The 19,124-nt window shown below is 40.2% G+C and overlaps 1 protein-coding gene across 4 annotated transcripts in view; it reads left to right on the top strand.

Moving 5' to 3' along the window:
• eif2b3 (eukaryotic translation initiation factor 2B, subunit 3 gamma) overlaps positions 1-19,124 on the top strand; it is an 84,415-nt gene that overhangs the window by 32,857 nt on the left and 32,434 nt on the right. For all 4 annotated transcript variants that reach the window (XM_034183137.1, XM_034183140.1, XM_034183139.1 and 1 more), the window contains 3 exons: positions 7,203-7,292; positions 14,850-14,986; positions 18,869-19,059. In XM_034183137.1, coding sequence (XP_034039028.1) covers positions 7,203-7,292; positions 14,850-14,986; positions 18,869-19,059 — 418 coding nt within the window. The remainder of the gene's footprint in view (positions 1-7,202; positions 7,293-14,849; positions 14,987-18,868; positions 19,060-19,124) is intronic.

Raw genomic sequence — 19,124 nt, 5'->3', positions numbered from 1 at the left:
GTGAGAGAACAGAGAAGTTTCAGAAGAAGTCGGTTTCAGCATTTTATCCGGATATTCCACTGTTAAAGGAGATTTTTTAAATGAAAGACGTGCGGACGGATCCGCGCGTCGGGACGCAGCCGACGCGGTGCGGCGGCACAGGAAAAACACCTCCGTGTTGATAACCATTTGTAAAATCCAGGCGGCTTTTGATGGCTTTCAGTGGAGTGAGTATATGAGAAATTGTTTAACAGGCAGGACATGTTCCAACTTGTCCTTAAGGCTTTCAACAGAGGTGTTTTTCCTGTGGCGGAGCGTCGCGGCGGCTGCGTCCCGACGCGCGGACCCGTCCGCACGTCTTTCATTAAAAAAATCTCCTTTAACAGTGGAATATCCGGATAAAATGCTGAAACCGACTTCTTCTGAAACTTCTCTGTTCTCTCACGACGTCCTGGATCAATAGAACCTGAAATGTGGAGGTTTTCAGCTTGAACAGGCTGACGACGGCGGCTGAGAGCGCTGAGCGACATCTCGCACCGTGGGAAGTCCTTAAAGCGACAGAATCACCTCAAAATCTGTCATCAGCCGTTAAAATTTTCACTGAAAACCAGCTTAATTTTTCAAACCGTGTCCACTTCGATGTGTCTCACAGGTTTAGAAAAAATTTTGATCAAACAACGCGCCAGTCTCTCAGCAACTTCTCAGACAAAGGAATTCCGACGAGGGGCTGGACGACTCCTCCCACAAGGAGTGCTCACAGGCGAATGACGTCACCGACAGGCGTGGAAAAACTCACGCATGCGCACCAGGGTTCAAGCATGTCTGACGTAAAAACATATGAATGAAATCCATATAGTTTTTGAAAAAATAAAAAGGACCGTAACTTTATTGACAGCCCTCGTATATTGCTGTAGCCCGTGCCACAGCGATATATGTTTTTATTTATGTCCATGTAACTAATTGGTCTATAGTTTTCCAGCACCCATGGGTTCAGATGAGATTTCATTAACATAGATTTCACTTCTGGTGAGTGGCAAATTAATAGTATTCAATAAAGTGGGGCCCATTGATGACCACAGACTTTAACAGGTCTAGTTGGCAATGGGTCAGTAAGTGATTATGCAGCTGTTCGCAGTGATGGCACAGGACACGGGAGCTAAGGCAAATATCACATGCTGTTCTTAATTTTCTTTCATTATTATTATTATTATTATTATTGCAAAGTATTGGATTATTGTCATGCAGTTTATAAACTAAGTAATTTAAAGTAGACTTACATACTAAGTCTGTATAACTTGGTAAAGTGCTAATAGTAATACAGGACACTTTATTTGATCCAGCAGTTTAAGAATGTCTCACACTTGTCTGGGTATTGTTTATTTTCAGTACAAGTGAATCTGGAGTTGCAGATTTTAGACTTATGACTTTATTTTCATTTTGTGCACCATCCAGCCTCTCCCCTTCCTACCCCAATGCCCCCCAAAATGTGTTTTTCATCATGCAAGCAGATGACATAAAGTATGCCTGATCTCTCATCTTGGATGTGCAAGTTGTTGTTTTGTTAACTGCCAGTCAGCTAACTACTCAGTTGTCTTGTTACGATTTGTGAACCATTTTTTTTTTTATTAAAATATGTGACCTTTATGCCCAATTAAAAAAGTTCCTGTTCAAGAAGATCGTATTAAGGGAATCATGCTCATTTTCTTTTGCAGTCAGTAATTGAACGTGTTCTATAATATGTAATCTCTTCAGTCCTGTTGGCTGTGTAGTGGAAACCCAACTAATGAGGGCATTAACAATCATTCTGTTGTAACGAAGTCATCGTTGTCTGTGAGGTTTTAGTTGTAACTGAAGAAGACATTATTCTGTGTGTTTAAGTGTGAAGAGATGTGTCTCTGCCCCCCTACTGTGGACCTTAGTTGTTAATCGCAGGGATGAGTCATGTTTGCGTGCAGAGGCAATAAATTGCTGCTTTAGTCAACATCAAGCGTACAAAATTTGCAGTGCACAACAGTCGTATGATGCTGCTTCTGAAAAATAGTTTTAAACTTGTTTGGAATATGAATCTTCTCAAATACGGTATTGCTAAACTAACAGTTGACTATTAGACATTATTCCAACCCGTCACTGTTTTTATTTCAAAGAAAGAAGTCTGAAGTCCTGCACACACATCTTCTGCTTATACTTTATACCTGACTCGGATCCTGAGGATGTTGCAGCAGTGATTAGACCCTACAGATTCGAGCTGTATCTTTCGGACGAACATTCCAACCAGGAGCATTCTGGCAGCGAAAATAATGCCGACAGTGCTTATGGCGGAGCCGAAGCAGAGGCAAGAGATGTGCCAATTCTGATGGATTTTGAAAGGCTGCAGAATACAGAATGGTAAGGGAGGCTTTGATTTTTGTTGCTGCTGTTTATAACACTATAATTATAGCATTTTCGATTCTAGCGTCTGTTTACTGCCTTTGTTATTTTTCCGGAGCCGCGATAGTGTAGCTACTACTTGTGGACCACCGTCATTACCTTTGGGTTTTTGCCATTTTCAAGTGCCTGGCATTGCATTCATCCGTGTTTAGTTACGTTATTTTCACGAAAAAATAGGAAACAAATGGCGAAAGTTTCGAAAAACATCGCCGAAAACAACAGTGAACATGCCGTCGCCGTGTTTACTACGTATTGCACTGATATTTTTACAAGTTCCTTGACCATTTCAAGATTATTGTGAACATATTATTTGGGGTTGACATTTTAGGTGTTCCTGTGAACGGTGGGAGAACATGGAGATGATAAAGGAAAGTGTCCGCTGTCGGGAGCAAATGCGGGTGTGCGAGCGGAGGGAGTGGCAGCCTGACATTTCATGCTTCACACAACACCGCGGCTTTCAATCAATTTGCCTGCACTTGAAAAGGCTAAAACCTTTCTCCCTTGTGTTTGTGCAATACGCTGCGACACCCTGGTCAGGCATATCAACAAACAAGTCCCTGAGAGCTGTGTTTAATCAAAGTTTCTGCCGCTAAAAAAGTGTAAACAACGGCCGTCAAGCGCGAAAGCCGATATGGTCTACAGGCAGTGATGTATTTCAGGTTTGGTGCTTAGCAAGCAGCTGGTCATGGGGTGTGCAGATTTTTCAATGGCGGCACGTTAAAATGTTGTATATAACGGGAGAACCGCATCCATTTTCCCAAAACGCTTAGGTTGACCGAATTATATAACCTTTGTTACATGTAATAAGACTATGTTGTCTTTAAGTGTCATATCCACCCCTATTACACATTGATGATTTAGCCAATATATGCTGACCATATTAAAAACACTGGCATACATCTAATAAGTTACGGGTAAGTTTTGTATTGGTTAAGAGCATGTTGAAGCACGCTGATATACATTGTAATGTAGCGAGTACGTTGAAAAATTTTGGGCATGCTCAATACTTTCAAAGTATGCCAGTGTATGTCTCGTATGTCTCACGTACGTGGACCATAAGCTGTAGGTGAGTTATGCGATTGTTGATGCATGTTTCTTGTAAATTACTCATCAGTCGAAATATGTCCACTGATGCTGTCCATTGATTGGCTGAACAACTGAAAGATCCAGTCATGTGAACAGTTCAGACTGTTACTAATATTAAAACCTGTTTGTTTCAGTCGGATTCATCATCACAGCCTGATGAAAATTTATCCACATAAAGCGTCCTGATTTTGGAAAACGACGTCTGAAAATACTTTAGTTCCTTGTCGTGGCTGAAGAAATGTAGCATTTTTAAAGAAGACCCTCTGTGTTTTGTTTCTCAGCCTGAACCAGAGGACGCCGGTGCTTTGTGCCACAACAAGAATATTAACTTCTTTTAAAAGTTGAAAGAGTCAGAGCCCCATATTTATTCACGTCAGTGTTTGCCACAGGATTCAGTCAATTTTTCTACATTCTGCATGTGATGAAAATAAATCCCATGATCCACCTAGACAAAAATAAAATAGTAAGTCCCTTCGGCTGCTCCCTTGTTTGCACTCGGGGTCGCCACAGCAAATCCAAGGTGGATCTGCATGTTGAATTGGCACAGGTTTTACGCCGGATGCCCTTCCTGACGCAACTCAACATTACATGGAGAAATGTGGCAGGGGTGGGATTTGAACCGGGAACCTTCTGAATTGAAACCAAGCGCATTAACCACTTGGCCACCACCCACCTAGACAAAAATAAAATAAAATGTAAAAAGTGTTAAATTACTCTGCTTGGCCTCCATGTGGAGGTGGCAGGGCCACGCGACAGCGTTCACATGTTCATCAATATTTGCATGTTCTGCCTGCCAAACCAAAGGGTTCTGTCGGCGGTGGAAACACAATCCAAGCCAATCTTAACTGTTCCGACCCGCACCATACCGTGCAGTACCAACCCAAACCGCTTGGTGGAAACAGGGCTGTCCCGCACCATACCGTGCAGTACCAACCCAAACCACTCGGTGGAAACAGGGCTGTCAGCATACGCTGGCTAAATTGTCAAGGTGTGACAGGGTCCTCCCTTCTTCCTAACTGACATGCATGCAGTCCTGCACACCTTCCCGCAAACCAGCTATCCTCAGATCTCTCTTTTCCTGCTCATGGGTGCCAAACGCTGATGTCACAGACTGGTGTTTCCCATAAATTCCACTTTAAGGCCACAGTATGCACACAGAAAACACATCTGTGGAATATGTGAGTAAAAATATGACAATTGCCTGCAGTATCTCTGTGTATGCATACATGTTTTTATGCTTTTGGATAAAAATGTTTTGACTGAAAATACTGTTACGATTTTTGGCATTGAGATTGTAGTTGTAACATCCTTTGGAGTTGCAGTAGTTAGACTGGAAGTTTGGTAAACAGACAGAGCTGGTAAGAGAGAGCAGAAAGCAAGAATATATATAGAATATATAGAATAGAAAATATAGAAAGCAGTATTTGATGAAAGGGGAGGCTGATGAGAGAGATGAAACAGTGGCAGGAACGTGTTCAAATCCATTCTGTGATTATTCAGTTAAACTGAATTATCAAGCAGCTTTTACTATAGATACGCACCTTGCCGCGTATCACCTATATGAATAAAATGTATCTTTTTATTTCTTTTAATTTAGTTTTTATATTTGTGTGCACCCAAAAGTGGATGTCAAATCCGAATGTCTATTCTTTGACTTAGTTGTACTTAAATGTCTTTACCTGTTAATATTTAATATTAGCTGTATTTGTAAAGGCAAAAATCATTTATACGCATCCTTTATTGTCAGAACCAAAAATGACACATTTTTTAGATTATATTACAATTAGTTGTACTGTGCCAAATCATAAGCCCACCCCACCCCAAAAAAGCATTATACACAAGTAAGGTTTATGCGTTACCCCCCCTGTTACCTTGAGCAAGCACATTGGTGACAGTAGTGAAGAAATATTCCTTCTGTGTTTTTTGATTTTCACGGGTAGAAACCTCAAGCAGACCAGACTTAGTGGGGTTACCATCTGCTGTGGCCATTCTAACAGGACAACAAAAAGCACAACACAAGACTGAGAGAACCATCCAATAACACAAATGCTGCAGCTCAGCAACAGTATATAAATCATTGTTTGCAATGACAGGATAATTTAAAAGACAACGATGAGTAGATCAAAGTCACAGAGAAACAGACTGTGTGTCAGTCAACCAGTGACTGTATTTATACCAGATCAGTCATTGAGAGATAACAGATTTCCCACAGGCCACTCTGAACTACCTGGACCGCCATTTCTTCTTCAAGGCGTTTTGCCAACCATTTCCTTGCAAAGGTTCCAAAATAGACTGCACACATGTCGACTCAGGGTCTGACTTGTTCATCAGGAGTTCACCGCACTCCGACTCAACATCTCAGTCATTTTTAAGACATTCTGCCACTCACTTAAAGTGTCCACTGCAGTTCTAAAATGTTTTTGTTGTATTTTTGTGTCCTGGGTTGTATTTGTCAGAGAAGCACACCTTAGATGAAAAAGTTGTTATTAACATGAGCCACAATGATGATGGTTTCTGCTGTCATTAAGACCTTAGTGATACTCATTGTCCTCATTCCCATTGTTGGATGAGTAGGAAAGGAAAGAACCGTTTTAAGACTTTACTTTTGACTTCAGTCAAATTGTGCGTGCATGCTGTGTTTTGAATTGAATGTGTTTTTCCTACTTTCCACACAGTCATTGGTTTTTACTCATTTCATTTTGGAAAAGTAAATTAACTTACTGAGATCTGAACATCTGAATAGTGAAATTACAGTATATCTCCCTTTATTTATTTATTTGTTTGTTTTCTTTTTGTAGCTTGCATTTTTGGAAGTGGGGCACAGACTTTTCAAATCAGTCTGTTTTTATAGCTTCTGATGCTAAATGAATACAGCATGTTTAAAAAAAAAAGGTCCTCGGTAATGGAAGATCTATGTGATTTGCAGTAAATGGGCTAAAACATGTAAAGGCATTGGTATGGTCCTTTTAGTATCAATGCGCCCTGTAGTTTTTATGGTGTAATAATTGAAAGTGCCGTGAAAGAAGAGGATAGGTAGACAAGAAAGGATGAAAGGGGGGGGGGGGGGGGGGATTTGTTTCTGAACCTGGCGGATGAGATGGTTTTCTTTGGGTCTCGCTTCGTAAATGTCACATTTTCTACTTTTTGGACATGTGTGTGTGTGAGCCAATGTATGTGTGAATGATTGAATGCATGGCGCATATGTGCCATTCCTTTCAACATAAACCTGTCTCAATGGCAGCTGTCTCATAGCAGCAACTCTTTGGGCCGACATCTACGGTAGCTGACAGAGGACAATAGACAGATGGCACCATTCTATGACTTTTATGTAAGCCCGTGGCTGTGTCTGCTTTGCATCAATCCTTCCTGTCTCATGTGCAAAGTCGAGGCAGATTAAAAGGGCTTCAGTAAATGAGAAGCAAACCTAAAACATAAAAACAGCATGCGACAAAATGAATCAAAGCAAACATCCCCCCGTGTAATGGCCGGGGTTAAGCATTTTCTCATGAATGTGTGCACGTGTGCAGAGGAACGTCACAAACACAACAATATTCTCATGCTATTCTTGTTTGTCAGTATGTCGTTTGCAAATGTTACTTTAGCCTAATGTGTTTTTCTTCATTTTGTAGCGTTCGATAACTTGTCGAATAAGAGAAATGTTGATTTTAATGTACTTTAACTGTCTCTCTGTGTCTCTGTTTTATCTGCAGGCATCCACTTATGCATATTAAAACTGGTCTTGTGGATGCTCACCTGTACTGTCTTAAAAAAGCTGTGGTGGACTTTCTCACCGATAACAAGTGAGTTGTTCTTTTATTTCAAGCATTAAGTGATGACTCAATTTCTAATTAGAATGTCAGATATTAAGCTATAAATTCTAATCTGTTTTCTTCCAGAAATAAGTTCATTTGTCTGCTATTTGTGGTCATTTTGACTGGTTGACTTTCATGCTCACAGTCTTGCAGACGTAAATTCCTTACTTAATCTGTAAGTGTTAAACATGGTTACATGGTGTGTAAGGTTTTGAATGATCCTCTTAGCACGGTATTCTAGTGAGGTGTTAATTTGTTTTACTATGTGCCAGTGACGCAGGCAGTTATTAGGCCTTTAGCCGCCAAAGCTGCCTGCTGTGACCAGTCCAGTTCGAGATCCAGGTTTCAAAACTACATTTTTGCAAAGGATTCCATTGAATGGAAACCAGTCGGATGGGAATCATTCTGATTGATCAATCCACCAATATTGTTAAATGACCATAATACATTTTTTTTATATAAATTCAGGTGTGTGGCTCAAAACAATGTGATTGGCCATTTTGATATAAACACAATGCAGTTTGTGTACCCCGATAATTTTATTTAAAAAATGGATACACATTATTATGTTTTTGCTGATCAAACTGTAACAGGGGAAGATTTATCTTAATAATGAGAGCAGCAGAATCACACCACGTCATGTGTGTTTTACTTCCTCTTCTTTCTCCCCCTGGGACCAGACTACAAAAGGATCTTTTTTTATGTGCAATATGCAACAACTTCTCATTCTCTTTATTTCTGGCCCTCAAAACAGTCAAAACATTTTCTTAAACTTTTTAAAAACTCCATAATCATGGGAGGAGATTGAGTGGAGGAGTGAAGTCTGATTGGGTGTTGACATGGCATATATTTTCTGAAATAACAGTTTGCAAATTGATGGAACTAACCTTTTTGAACCAGCTAGATTTCTCATCAGAGCAACATATTTCATTTTGATCAGACAGTCATTTTCATTGATACTCGCAACCATTATTAATAAAAGCAAATTGTTAGATTCCATATACGTGCAACTTGAAAGACCTCTAATACTGTTGAAATACATCATGAAGACGTGAGTAATCATAGTTAATAGTTTGGGATGTCTCAGTGCAGTCTCAGATCGGTACTGGGGCAGATCAAGGTACTTTTTGTTTGAGCAAAATCATGTTTAATTAAACACAAGTATCATCCCAGTCTGTCTGTGGTCCATGTGTATAGCGACGTCAATAGAACTATTGGCCACCACTCTCTTCAGTGCTTGCTCGCCCACCAGCAGCATGGTGGCACAGTTCAGAACAGGTGCTTCTAATGTTTAGAATGAATCAGCGCAGATATGGTTTAGATTCTAAACCTTATCTGTTAGACCTGTTCAAAATGTCAAATGGTAACAAATCTTTTGGGCCAAATGTTGTTCTTGTTCCACTAATAAAATAAAAGATCTGTGCCAAAATTTATTGTAATCGGACATTGTTTAGGGGTCCCCCACAAAGCACCAATTTCCCCAAATAAAGCAGAAAGGGGAGATGTAATGTTTTCCTCTGGGTGACCAGTAATATTCGCCTCTGGGTGACCAATCAACCCCCACTTTTTGCGATTAGAAGCCATCACATGTACCTGTAAAAAAAAAGATAAATAAAAATAATGGCATCAGTCTTCTCCTGTTAGGGTGCCTTTGGCTTGCCAGCGGCGGGAGAGGAAAATGTGTCACTCTGGGGGACCTCTAAATCTGATCTGATTGAGTTCAAATTTTGTCAGCACCTATAAAACCCCAAGTGGAACAAAAACAAGATGTGGCCCGAAGTCTCTCGCAACTTTTATTTTTTTCACTATACTGTATAACATGAACTGCCCTAATATCTGCACTCGGCTTCACTTCATACACATTAAGTCTGTTTTTGACTCATGCCTCTTTTGTTTCCATGTACATTTTTTTTAATCCCAGCGTCATCTTCTACTATGACCTCTGTTCTTTAGATAATTGAAAATCAAACACATTTTTATTATAATTGTATTTTTTATGACTTCTCACAGCACACATACTGTTCCTTTTTAGCCCACCAGGTGACAGCAGGCCAAATTTTGAGTTCCATTCATCAAGGAAAATGTAACTGTCTGATAGAGACCAGTTATTGGCCGATACTCAGTACTAAATGATTGTTTTGGAACAAAAAAAAATTTAATCAGGAAATGCCTACTAATGGGATAATAGTGATGGTAATAGGGTTTCTCCTACATTAAGTGCTCCTCATTATATTTTTTTAATGTGGAAGCCTACAGAAGCCAATGTGCTTGCTCAAAGGGTGGGTAAGGGTAGACCTAGAGAGCCCACATACTGAGTGTGGTGCCATTTAATGTCCCAGGGTTTTGACTGGCAGGCGCCATATTGTTTCCAACTCCAAAGTGATTGCACTTTGATCACATTGTAAGTCACACACATTTCACAACACAGATATGTGAGATGGCGTTTGTGTGAAAATAAAGCAATGTCCAGCTCATGTCTCTGTCAATAAAGTTCTCATTCAAGCTTATACTGTGAAGAAATACAATAATATAAAATTAGCAAGATAGAAAATACAGTAAAACTATCATAAAATAATTAAAATATCTGCACAGTAAACAAATTGCTGTAGACAAGGAACACTATAAGTTATCACAAAAATGACATCTACTTATTGCCACAGTGGACCTTATGGCGCTGTCAAAATAACAGATTCATGTAGATGAACTAATTCAACGGACTATAATGTGAAATAAAAATATCTAACTCTTAATTACATCAGTACCAGGCCAGAATTATAGATATTTCTAATTGCACCAATGAAAAATTCCAGCAAATATTAATATTCAGGAAATCAATCATGTTTCACTGCATCAGCAGAAAGATGAGGAATAATGAGCTGATCTAAATTAACACTACTGGCTGACAGTAACACAGGAATGAGTGTGGAGTTTTTGTGCAAAACACACTAAATGCAATGTCCAGTGGAGTGAGTTGGGAAATTCGCAAGTTGCCACACTCTCATTATGTCAGCACTCTAGTTAGACTTTAAATGGGTGTCGCACCTTTGGGTGACATACGTATGTTGTTATTTGGTGCTGTATAAAGGATTGGAATTGAATACATTTCCTTTACTTCGCTGTCTTTACACATCTGCTCATTTTTTGCACATCTTCCATCTGTAAAGTATCAAAACAAGCAATTAACATGTAATTGCTTGTAGATTGATTGATCAGTACTTACATTAAGTGATGAATATGACTTTAATTATTAACGCATGTATAGCATCCACACCCAGAAAATAGAGAATTGTGTCATCAGAAACCAGAGAGTGAGGAGTAAGGTGGCACCATGAGCCAGAGAGAGAAAGACTGAGTCAGCAGCAACAGAGAGAGCGTGCTGCCAGAGGGTTGCTGGCCGAAATGATGTCAAACATAAAATCTGGCTCAGGCTGCTTTAGCCACGTTTCTGAAGTACTTCCTGTGGACATTACATCAGCTGTGGAGAGATGACAGAGAAGTGACTGAGTTGGAGCGGAGCCTGTAAAAGCCCTTCACATGGTGATATCAGACTTTCTTTTTCTGACATGACTGTGTTGATGCAGGAACAGTGTGTGCAACAATAACAGCAGACATGACTGCTGACCAAAATTACACTAACTTGACAAGATCTACGTGGATTTTGAAAAATGCTACAAGCTCAAAAAAAGAAAAGAAAAGCAGAACATCAACACCTTGCACAGACTGTCCACAACATTCTGCCAAGGTTGTACACATTTTATGAAGGTTCCTCTTCAACAGGCTCATCACTCACTGTTAGGTTATGAAAGCCTGGCAACAGCAAAATCAACATTTCATGTGAAGCATACACAGTGAGACAAAAAGGACTTTAAGGACTTCTGCCGAGAGGCAGATGTAGGACTTTGTGGCCAAGTGCATTGGTAGAAGAAGAGCCTTAGGCCCTATTCAGACTGAGGTTTGCAAACCAGCTTGAGCTGGATTCAGTCTGGTTGCTTTCTAGCTGGATAGCATTCAGATCTGTTTTTCAAATGTGACTCATCCTACACATGCATCCAAACTCAATCCAGCTTAAACCTAAAGAGATGTCTGGGAGTGTGTACGGATATGGACGTGGAAGCACGCATGTGTGATCTGAACATGGAAAAGCGGTTGTGTACATCTGGAAGTAGGACAGCGGGTGTGACCATCTGGACATGGGACAGCAGGTGTGCGCATCATGATGTGGGAGAGCAGGTGTGGGACAGTGGGTGTGGAGGTGGGTGAGCAGATGTACGCATCTGGATTCATGCTTTCATCAGCTCCAGACTTGATTATTGTAATGCACTTTATTCGGGCATTAATCAGTCGTCTCTTGCACGTCTCCAGTTGGTGCAGAATGCTGCTGCTTGTCTTTTAACAAACACTTTTAGACGTGAGCATATTACGCCCGTCCTGTACTCACTCCACTGGCTTCCAGTTCGTTTTAGAATTGATTTTAAAATTTTAATGTTTGTTTTTAAAGCTATTTATGGCCTTGCACCTCCCTACTTGTCTGAAATTTTAACTTTGCGCACCTACAATAGGACATTAAGGGCGTCTGGCCAGCTTTACTTAGATGTTCCAAGGTCACGATATAAACGCTGGGGTGATCATGCTTTCGTGGTAGCTGGCCCCAGACTGTGGAATGAGCTACCTCTTGAGTTACGTACTATTCCTGACCTAGCACTTTTTAAATCTAAGTTAAAGACTTATTTATTTAAACTGGCTTTTTTATGTGTTGTTTTAAAATTTTATTTTATATGTGTTTTATTTTTGTAAATTTGTGTTTTTAATGTTAAGCACTTTGGACACCAGTCGGTGCTGTAAAGCGCTTTATAAATAAATGTTGGTTGATTGATTGATCTGGATATTGGACAGTGGGTGTGAGCATCTGGACGTGTGAAAGCAGGTGTGCGCATCTTGATGTGGGAGAGTGGGTGTGAGACAGTGGGTGTGGAGGTGGGTGAGCGGGTGTGTGCATCTGGACGTGGGAAATAAAGTTTACTTTTCCTGTAGAAAAATGGCCATGCACTAACTGTTGATCTAAGGTAGCTTGAGTGTGCATTTTTATGCTTCTATTCACCTTATTCAGCCCCGCCCACTTTTACAAAAGAGGCATTTCCGTTTTGTCTTAGGACTTCTGCTGAGCGGTGTTTTGAATGTAGAACAATGGAACTCATTACATGGATAGAAACAAAAACCTTTTTGAAAAGCTCAAAGGGATCGATTCTTGCTCACCCACGGGTCATAACAGAAAAAGTGGTCCTCGATTATTTTTAACTACTTTGTGTTGTCACTCGGCGCAGACAGCTTGGCTATGAGGAACTATAAAAGCACAATCAAGTTAAAATACTACCCGACAAGTAGTACCACTGTAATACCAAGATTACGTACTGTTAATATACATATGGTGTTATTTCATGCAGTGCTTGGTTGTATCAAACACCAGAAAATGAGTAAATTAGATAGCAGCTAATGCTACAAACACAGCTTACCCATTTGTCTCACTAGCATCCGCTGTGGCTTCTTCAACGGAGCATTGTCATCCAACCAGTTCTCTGGGTAAGGATCCAGTGGTGTGGGTTTTTTTTCTCCCTAAAATGAAAAGAACAGCCATAGGGACGTTTGGGTGGATTTTTCAAATTCAGCGCCTTTAGCGAGCACCAGAGATCCTCATCTTTCGATGGAGGAGGGAACAAGTTAAATGCTGGTCCACAACACTCAGATTTCTCCTTTCCATGTTCAAAACATTGTTCTGAAAGCAATAGTTTCCTCTTCTTCCAGTTGTTGTGGCACCCATGAACTGAACAATTAATGCTGCTCATGTTTGGACACTTCTGGCGTACTGTGTTCCCACATAGCTAATCATCAACGCAGTGGCAAACCGGAAGTTGCGTGAGAAAATGGAGCCACCCATCCTGACTTCCTGAATAAGGTGAACTGAGAGTGAGCACTTCCATGTCCGATCTTTCCCCAATGACCCCGCACCAATCCCAGCACCATTTCTGCACCTTGAGATGTCTATTTCACTTTTTGCCCAAATTCTAACAGTTGTATATATACAATCTTTTCAGCATAGTCCTTTAATTCCACACAAATAAATTTAAAGGCAAGGCACCAAACGCCTACACAGATCATGTTCCATCTCTTCGCAGATGTTCAGAATTTTCTAAAATCTGACCTTGTTACATATTTCATTGTTTTTTTTTCTTGATAGTTCACTTCTCATTTGTCTTTTCTTCAATATTCCATGCACACTTTCTGTTTCTTCCTTTTTTTGCATTAAGATTCAGATGGAAATCCTAGTCTCCCTTTTCAAAGAAAGTTAATGGGGTTGGGGGGGTGTATGTGGGTTTATGCTTTGAGGGGTTGTACAGGGACACTGTGGACAGTGCAAAGAAGAGGAAAAATAAATGTTGGTGACGGAATAATGTCCAGGTTTACACAGCCAGAAATATAAAAACATGGACCAACTTCATCTGCTTTCGATTTGAAGATCTTTGAAGGAATTTGTAGTGCTAAGCATCACTATATTGTTAAATAAATCTTCTTGGAAGGCAGTGACAATTTGTACCACATTTTTCTGAAAGTTTTTATGTGTTTCTTTTGTATTCTACAATAATAGCATTTCACATGCAGCTTTAGTTTGTATTACTGCAGGCTGGTAGGATGACATAATCACAGCTATAATCACTCAGGGCCAGAAGTAGTCGGCCAGTTGTACAGTGGAGTTGAAATGACACAATTAGGATATACTTGTTTTATGGAGATGTTTAGCATAATTCAAAGTGTTCAAGATAAATAGTGCATACTAGTACCTCTATTGAGCAATCTGTCGAAGTGGCAGAATGACAAGGTGACAGACAGTTACAGGTTTTATTTGAAGTGCATGTGCTTTCCTTTTAAATATCAAATGCGGGCTTGTCTTTTTTCAGTAGTGTGAGTTGGTTGTCTGCTTAAATATGTTTTGGCCTGTATCATAGAGTTAAATCAGGTTTGTCAACTGTAATAGGTGATTTATGCTGTGATAGGCTTGATTTTCCATTATTTGTAATGTGACACTTTGTATTCACTGCAGTCAGTTTCGCTCAGCAAAAATGACAGTGTAATTTTTCAAAATAAGGTGTCCAAAGTATATCACTGTTACACCAGTACCAGTTACAGCATGTTTCTGAAATCTTGTCTATTCTGGTTTTGGTGGCACTCTGCACAAAAAATCCAGCCTCAGTCAGGTATGTGTGTGTTCAGTGTAGTTGAATAAGGTTCAGGGTATTCTCCCTTAATTTTAATCCAGGTTGATTTGGCAGATTGCTCAAATTTTAAGATTGAAAGGTATTTAAGTACTTAATAAATTAATTACAAATTTTAATAAACTGTATACTTTGTTTACTGACCCTACCTGCTCCCAGTGACTGCGAGGGAAAAAAAAACACTGTTGTCTGAAGATTGAGGAGGGATAAAAGAAGCAGACTGGTGGCGTCTTAAATTTGTCACACATTGAGATTTTGTATGTGTCTTGTTATGTCGCAGGTCTATGTCATCCATCCGCAGGGAGTTGGTTCCGTATTTGGTGCGTAAGCAATTTTCGAGAACAGTCAACGTTCAGAAAAGCAGTGATGACACAGAGGATCAGAACCAGAAAAAGAGCAACAGCCACTCCAACCATGGTCAGTTTAAAACACATGCGCACACACAGACAGACAGAGAGAGAGAAATGTCCTTCTGTGTTTTATATGTTTTGAAAGATATTACAATTAATGATATAAATAAGACATTTTTAAAGGCCATGGCACTATGCCACAATATACAATTAGGTTCATGAATATTTGGAGATAGACAAGTTATTGTTTAGTCATCTGACACAATATTGGAGCTGATACTAAATATGGAATATGAGCTGAAAGTCCAAAGGTTCTGCTTTAACATGAGGATTTTTACATTGAAATCTGGGGTAAAAATTCAGAAGTTTTTTTTAATTAATTAATTAAAAAATTAAATAAAAAAAAAATCCCGCAGTGATTCTTAACATTTATCATATTTAATAAACACCCCGGGGGGTGAAAAAGCTAAAAGTGGACGCTCTTATTTTGGCCAAACGTCTAGCCAATTTCTGGGTATTCTGTGTTAGTACGTGCCCTCGGCTGACGTGCTTGAACATTTCCTGCACAAAAAGTAGTTCCCAGATAATTGTGATATATTCCTGTGAGATAATGAGTATATCTCATGTAAATCAATTCTAAAATTTACCAGTAATACCGAGCAGCGTGAGGCGGCGGAGCCGCGGAGCAAAGTGAGGATGTTGACAGACGGGCATGATGTCAGAATCGTAGTCCATCCAGCTCACCCTGCTCAGAGTTCTGCTCTCATTGGACTGACATCTCTGCTATTATGGAACTGTGGGATAACTCGCGCCTTAAGATTGAGCTCGCCGGACTACTTTCGCCACCCTGCTCAGAGTGACAACACACAGAATGTGTCTCTTCCCAGGTCGATCTCTTGTTCTGACTTTAACACGATGTTAACACCCAAGTCTTTCATCGCCAACTGTAAATGGTAATCAAAACATTCCAATCATATCTTTCTGAACTCTTCTGCATCAAACTCCATCGTGTCAGTGTTTACAATGTGCTTGAGCAATAACAGGTGAAGTTGCTCATAAACTTTAAGTTTCTTAAATATTTATTATGGCCACTCGTCAAACTTCAGTTATCTTTATAATTTTATTACTGGTAAATTTTAGAATTAATTTAGATGAGACATACGCATTATCACAGGAATATATCACAATTATCTGGGAACTACTTTTTGCGCAGGAATTCATCAAGCATGTCGGCTGCGGGCACGTACTAACACTACCCAGAAATTGGAGAGTTGTTCGGCCGTAACGAGAGCGTCCACTTTTAGCTTGTCATAAGCTAAGCTAGTGCCGCTCGTGAGAGTGTGGGAAGCACCATGCCGCTCAGATTTTCCTAGTCAATAGGAGATATTTCCGGGAGTGGTGTAGGGACAAGGATAAGCTTGCAGCCCTGGCCAAAGCAGCAAAATAGCTTCTTGGTGGGGGGGGCAGCAGGTGTTCATGTGACAGGTAAGAATCTGAAATATGAGGCACTGCGGTTGCATAAGCAAACCATAGCAGGTCTGATGAGATTTTGTGGCAGTGAGGTAGGACTGTTTCATTTTCATTTTACTCTGTTCTCTCAGGAATTCGTAATTTCACTACATGAAATGTGACAATAAAAAATCGGTGGGGGGGGGGGTATTTTATTAGAGAGGGAGCAGCTATTTGAGTAAATATGACTTTGTCTGTTTCATTGCAGAGTGTATGAATCCAAGACATTTCTTGTTATGTGTGGTCAGCTTCAATTCATTTGATAATGTGCATCCATTCCTGTATTACAGGCCTGCAAGTAATAAAAAAAAAAAAAAACATGGAACAGGGACAGTTTAGGCAACAAATGCGTGAGAATAATGTTGAAATGTTTAACATCAGTGTTCCTCAAAGAAAGATGGGGGTGGGTGAGATTTTCAAATTTCTCCCTCTAGGGTGCAAAATATTAAATGATTCAAGAAATCTGGAGGAATTTCATTGTATACAGTGCAATGGCACAAGGTGAATGCCTATGATCTGAATCATTCAGGCGGCACAGCATCAAGAACCATTATCATCATCAGTTGCTGATATAATCACATGGGTAAGGGATTACTTTTGGAAACCTTTGTCAAGCACTACAACACAGAGTAATATTCATGAATGCCACTTAAAATAAGTTTTATTATAATCTTGTCCAGAAGCGGCATTGATTTTTCTGAGCTGTGGGGCATCTGAGTTGGATCATGACACAGTGAAAATGTGCATTGTCAGAAGAATCTGTATTCCAGATCTTTTTTTGGAGGGGGGGGGGGGTGAAATGGAAATTGTGTACTCTGGGCCAAAGGTGCAAAGCACCATCCAGCTGTTATCAGGAACAAGTCCAAAGGTCTGGCATGGTATGGGGTTGTGTCAGTGCCCTTGGCAAAGGTGACATCATGACATCTTTTCCAGGGACGGCCATGCATTTTTCAACAAGACAATGCAAAACCACATTCTGCACACATTACAAAGGCATTGCTACTAGACTGCCCTGCCTGTAGTTCTGGCCTGTCCCAGGTAGAGACTGCGTGGAGGTATAAAGGATATGAAATAAAGAATGTATTGAAATGTAATGAAAGCCAAAGTAAATGTAAAGGCACCTTGACACTTGCACGAATTTGATCCCCGCACTGGCATGCAATCTGGCCAATGAGTAAACGCACTGTAAGCTGTATGTGAACTGTGCGCGGCTGCATGCCAATGTGCAAAGAAAATTTTGAAATGTTCAAAACTTCTAGCACACATTAATTTTGTGAGCTTGTTGTGAACAATGCACAACCTATTCAAAAACACTGTGTCAATACATGTAGGGCATCTGAACAGTTATGACGAGATGTTACATCTGTAATAAACATAATTTTACAGATACATCATCTAACTCATGAGAAGGAATGAAAATACAACTGTTTTACCACTTTATTATGATATGTATTATCAATAACTACCTTTGAGACAAGATTCCAAATGCATTCTCCATCGCACGATGTGCACGAGACAACCTGCAGCTGTAGATCATTTCTCTGTGATTCTGAGAGCGGAGAGAGAATGGTTTCATCAGCCAAGTTCTGAGAGCAAATATGTCATCGGTTACGAAATGATTATTTTATGTAAAGTGGTGTTCAGTAGGACAAAGTGAGACGCATTGGCACGACGAATTGTGCGGCAGTGTGGGGATCAAATTTGTGCAAGTGTGAAGGTGCCTTAAGAGTCACTGCGGGAATTATTATTATTATTATTATTATTATTATTGTTATTATTAATTTTTAAATTTACATTTTCCACAGTGTCCCAACTTTTTCTGATTTGGGGTTATACTTTTGACCTTTTATTGAGTGAACAAAGATTAAATTAAATTCTCATTTTTTGAGTTGTTGGTTGCAAATCTTTTCCATTCGATGGCTGCCTCACGTCTGGAACCCATAGATTTTGGCAGATGGTGGGGTTTCTTCACTGGTCATGGTTTTCAGGTTTTTCCACTGCAGCTGACTTCCTGTTTTTTCTTGGAGCATTTTGCATACAGAAAGTGACATGCATGCTCAGTTAATCAGGTTGGGTACTCGGTCATCACAGAAAGTTCTGTTTCTTTGGATTAAACAAGTCATCCTTCAGGTAGCTGTCTGTCAGCACTGTAAGGTCGCTGTCACTGTGACAGCTCTGCACCTGACATGAAGCAGCTAAAAAAAAATCACTAACAGTCAAAAGGAAGGGCTTGAATCCACTTTCACACCTGCCATCTTCTGATTTGTTAATGAAATAAAACACTCGGCCACTTATGACACTAAGCAGCCTATTGGCCTGTTACTTTTGGTTACTTAAACCAGAGAGACCACACATAAAATATCCCTTCATCTTTCATCTGATTTAAATGACCTGTACATGTGCCTGTGCTCCACCTGTGCTCCTTCGTGTCTGTGTGCAGAGCTCCGCATTTCGTCATGGGATGAGGCTCTCCTCCAGCTGGCCCAGGAGCGCTCCTGTTGGAATGACCACCGCGGCGACATGAGTGAAGCTTACCATGGAGGAAAGCTGCGCTGCTACGTTCACATTATGGATCAGGGCCTGTGCTACCGCGTCAACACTCTCGCTGCGTACATCGAGGCAAATCGACTGGTGAGTTTAAAAAGAAGCTGACTCGTCAAGATCAGTTCATGATTTGGGCAGACAATAATGTTTTT

The sequence above is a fragment of the Thalassophryne amazonica genome, chromosome 12 (assembly GCF_902500255.1).
Source record: "Thalassophryne amazonica chromosome 12, fThaAma1.1, whole genome shotgun sequence".
In the NCBI taxonomy this organism is placed as follows: Eukaryota; Metazoa; Chordata; class Actinopteri; order Batrachoidiformes; family Batrachoididae; genus Thalassophryne; species Thalassophryne amazonica.
Note: the sequence above shows the minus strand (reverse complement) of the source record. Positions and strands in the feature narration are given on the sequence as shown.